The sequence below is a fragment of the Scylla paramamosain genome, chromosome 16, assembly GCF_035594125.1.
Source record: "Scylla paramamosain isolate STU-SP2022 chromosome 16, ASM3559412v1, whole genome shotgun sequence".
In the NCBI taxonomy this organism is placed as follows: domain Eukaryota; kingdom Metazoa; phylum Arthropoda; class Malacostraca; order Decapoda; family Portunidae; genus Scylla; species Scylla paramamosain.
The window spans coordinates 9,257,501-9,261,538 of NC_087166.1; the positions used below are offsets into that span (position 1 = coordinate 9,257,501).

At 41.1% G+C, this 4,038-nt stretch overlaps 1 protein-coding gene across 1 annotated transcript in view; it reads right to left on the minus strand.

The window, feature by feature from the left end:
* Positions 1-1,835, minus strand: part of LOC135107970 (SH3 and multiple ankyrin repeat domains protein 1-like) — a 51,141-nt gene extending 49,306 nt beyond the window's left edge. The window contains exon 1 of the mRNA XM_064018466.1: positions 1,753-1,835. Within this exon, the coding sequence (XP_063874536.1) occupies positions 1,753-1,820 (68 nt within the window). The 5' untranslated portion in view covers positions 1,821-1,835. The remainder of the gene's footprint in view (positions 1-1,752) is intronic.
* Between the last annotated feature and the right edge of the window lie 2,203 nt (positions 1,836-4,038).

A 4,038-nucleotide genomic window follows, 5' to 3' on the forward strand; every position in this document is an offset into this window, starting at 1 on the left:
TAGTAGTAGTAGTAGTAGTTGTTGTTGTTGTTGTTGTTGTTGTTGTTATTGTTGTTGTTGTCGATTTAAATGGTGATGGTGGAAGTGAATCAAAATATCATTCTCTCTCTCTCTCTCTCTCTCTCTCTCTCTCTCTCTCTCTCTCTCTCTCTCTCTCTCTCTCTCTCTCTCAAGTCGTCAATTTAGACTTAAACAAGTCGACAACTCAGAAACGTTGAGAGAGAGAGAGAGAGAGAGAGAGAGAGAGAGAGAGAGAGAGAGAGAGAGAGAGAGAGAGAGAGAGAGAGAGAGAGGGGGGGGATAGCAGGCAAAATTATAACTCCGTAAAAATAGGAAGACTTGGATGCAGTGGAGGAGGAGGAGGAGGAGGAGGAGGAGGAGGAGGAGGAGGAGGAGGAGGAGGAGGAGGAGGAGGAGGAGGAGGAGGAAGAGGAGAAATAGGTCGGAAAGAGAAATAGGGTGATATAAGAGTGAGAGGAAAGACAGCGACACTAGATGGCGCTAGTTGAGGCAGGTCACAGTGAGAGAGAGAGAGAGAGAGAGAGAGAGAGAGAGAGAGAGAGAGAGAGAGAGAGAGAGAGAGAGAGATGAGGGTAAAGTCGAGGAAGAGGGAAAGGGAGAGAGAGAGAGGGAGACAGAGAGAGAGCGAGAGGGAGAGGGGCAGGGAGAGTTAAAGATGTAATATCGAAGCTGATTATAACGAGGCAACGATGTTAGTGGTTGTGGTGGTGCTGGTGCTGGTTACAGGGGGGAAGAGGAAGAGGAGGAGGAGAAGGAGGAGGAGGAGGAGGAAAAGAAAAGGAGGGAAAAATTATGTTGTATATGGTGACATGGGAAACAAGGAGGAGGAGGAGGAGGAGGAGGAGGAGGAGGAGGAGGAGGAGGAGGAGGAGGAGGAGGAGGAGGAGGAGGAGGAGGAGGAGATCATCAGCGGAAGAGGAAGCTGGTATGGAGGAATAGATGATGAGAGAGAGAGAGAGAGAGAGAGAGAGAGAGAGAGAGAGAGAGAGAGAGAGAGAGAGAGAGAGAGAGAGAGAGAGAGAGAGAGAGTTGAAAAAAGATAATAAAAGAAACTGAGAAGGAGGAAGGGAGAATAGTGAGAGTTGAATAAGAGGAGAAACAAGCAGAAAGAGAAAAAAAAGAAAGCAAGAGAAAATTATGAAGATCTTGGTAACTTAGAAAGAGAAAGAGGAGGAGAAGAAGAGAAAGTTTACAATACAAGGAGGTAAAAGGAAGACGAAATGGCATTGCTGATGAAGGGAAAATGAAATGAATACAGTAATACATTCTTCAATACATCAATGATTCACGGAGGGAGCTAAGGGCGATGGAAGGCCTCAAATACTATAGAATTCCACCTGTACAGTACAGTTCTACCACTTGTTAACAGAAAGTGACAACATTTTCACTGATAACAAATGTAAGACGGGTTTTTGAAAATTTATTGTCTTATCTTTCTTTTTCTTCATGAACTTGTGGTTGTGGTGGTAGTAGTAGTAGTAGTAGTAGTAGTAGTAGTAGTAGTAGTAGTAGTAGTAGTAGTAGTAGTAGTAGTAGTAGTAGTAGTAGTAGTAGTAGTGTTAAGTGGAGGAAGAGGAGGAGGAAGAAGAATAGTAGTAAAAAAATATATATAAGTTTCCCATAAAAAAAAAACAGAAAATCAGCGGTAAAATTAACGAAATAAAAGATAATTTCCTTCATCTCTCTTCCTTGCAAAAGTCAACAACACTTTGCTTTCCCAGAACTACTCACCCTCGGAACTGCTGACGCTGCTGACCCGAATTGCTACTTGGTGACTGTACCTGCAGGAAAAGAAACATTACTCACTCCCTCTCTCTCTCTCTGTTTGGGCAGTGGTGGTGGTGGTGGTGGCTGAGCAGAAGAAAAGAAGCCATATCATCACCTTCACCACCACCACCACCACAGAAACCATACACACACACACACACACACACACACACACACACACACACACACACTCACACACACACACGCACACACACGCACACCTGCACAAGTATTAATAACAGGGACAGATGGGAGAGGCCGAGTGAGAAGTGAGAGGGGAGAGGGAGAGGGAAGTATCATTACTATGGATTCATTATTTTTACTCTATGTTGCCACTCGGTCACTTATCTCTAATCTCCTGTACTTCCTGTTATTGTTTTTCCTTTGTATTCTTTCCTGTTTCGTTTTTTTTTCACCCTTAATCTGGATCTGTGTTATTTTCCTTTGTTCTTTGTTTGAATTTTTGGTTTGATTATTTTTTTGTATTATTCTTGTATTTCTCGTTTTTTTTTTACTCCACTTAGTTATCATTCCTGTTTTATGTTTATTCTTTTCTATCTTGCTTTATTTTCACTTCATTCCTTTCTGTCTTGACTTTCATATATTCTTCACAATTTTACTTTCATTCTTTCCTTTCCATCCTACCTCCCATTCATCATCATCATCATCATCATCATCATCATCATCATCATCATCATCATCTTTTTCTTCTTTTTTTCTTCTTCTTCATCTTCATCATCATCTTCTTCTTCTTCTTCTTTCTTCTCCTCACACAGACCACTAGAGGCACGTGTGGATTTTCGTGACAAGACACATTAATAATTTGTATTGATGACAAGCTGCACGCCAAAGAGAGCCCCCCACCTCTCTCATTCCTTCTTCCCCACTCCTCCTCCTCCTCCTCCTCTTTCTCCTCTTCTTTGTACTACTTCTCTTTCAAGTTTTCTAGTTTTCGCTTCGCTGTTTTGTTTGCTCACTTGACTGATTTCATTTTGTACACACACACACACACACACACACACACACACACACACACACACACACGCACACACACACACACGTAATTTTCTTGTGACTGATAAATAATGAATGAATGGCGTTGCGTGACACACATATCGATACCTCACAACACGTCACTTGCAGAGGCACAACCACCACTACCACCACCACTAGTCCATACTACTACTACTACTACTGCTACTGCTGCTGCTGTTACTGCTGCTGGTGTTACTACTATGGAAATCTGTTTTCTTTGCTATTGAGTAGTTCAATAGGTAGTTGAAATAGGGATAATGGTGGTTATGGTGGTGATAGTAGTAGTATTGATAGTAGTAGTAGTAGTAGTAGTAGTAGTATAGTTATATTAATAATAATAATAATAATAATAATAATAATAATAATAATAATAATAATAATAATAATAATAATAACATATAAGGACAAGAAGAAAAGAACAAGAACAAAAATAATCAGAGCAACAAAAACAAGAAAAAAGAACAAGAGCAAAAGAAAAATATAATAACAGTAACAACGTCTGTAACAACAACAAAAACAAAAACAAAAACAACAAAAAGAACAATGACTCAGTCCTTTTTCCAGCAAACCTCACATTGAATTATTATCATTTCCTTTCGTTTTTTTCCTTGTTGGTGGTTTTCCCTGTTTGCCACACACACACACACACACACACACACACACACACACACACACACACACACACACACACACACACACACACACACACACACACACTAGCAGGTAGGAAGCGATAATATACATAATTAATAATAATTCTGTAACACCTGTGGAAACAAATTAACGTTATGACCTTCACTATCAACCTATATTTTGCTTAACTTACGTGTGTGTGTGTGTGTGTGTGTGTGTGTGTGTGTGTGTGTGTGTGTGTGTGTGTGTGTGTGTGTGTGTGTGTGTGGAGGAGGAGGAGGAGAAAGATAGCGGGACCATAAAAAGGTAAAAAGGAAATGTGTGTGTGTGTGTGTGTGTGTGTGTGTGTGTGTGTGTGTGTGTGTGTGTGTGTGTGTGTGTGTGTGTGTGTGTGTGTGTGTGTGTGTGTGTGTGTGTGTGTGTGTGTGTGTGTGTCGAGATACAATAATAACAACCACTTGTTAGGCAACAAGACCAAATATATGAGGAGGAGGAGGAGGAGGAGGAGGAGGAGGAGGAGTGATGAAGCAGATATCTTCTTATCTTTATGCAGCTGATGACGATGACGAAGTGACATGCCTC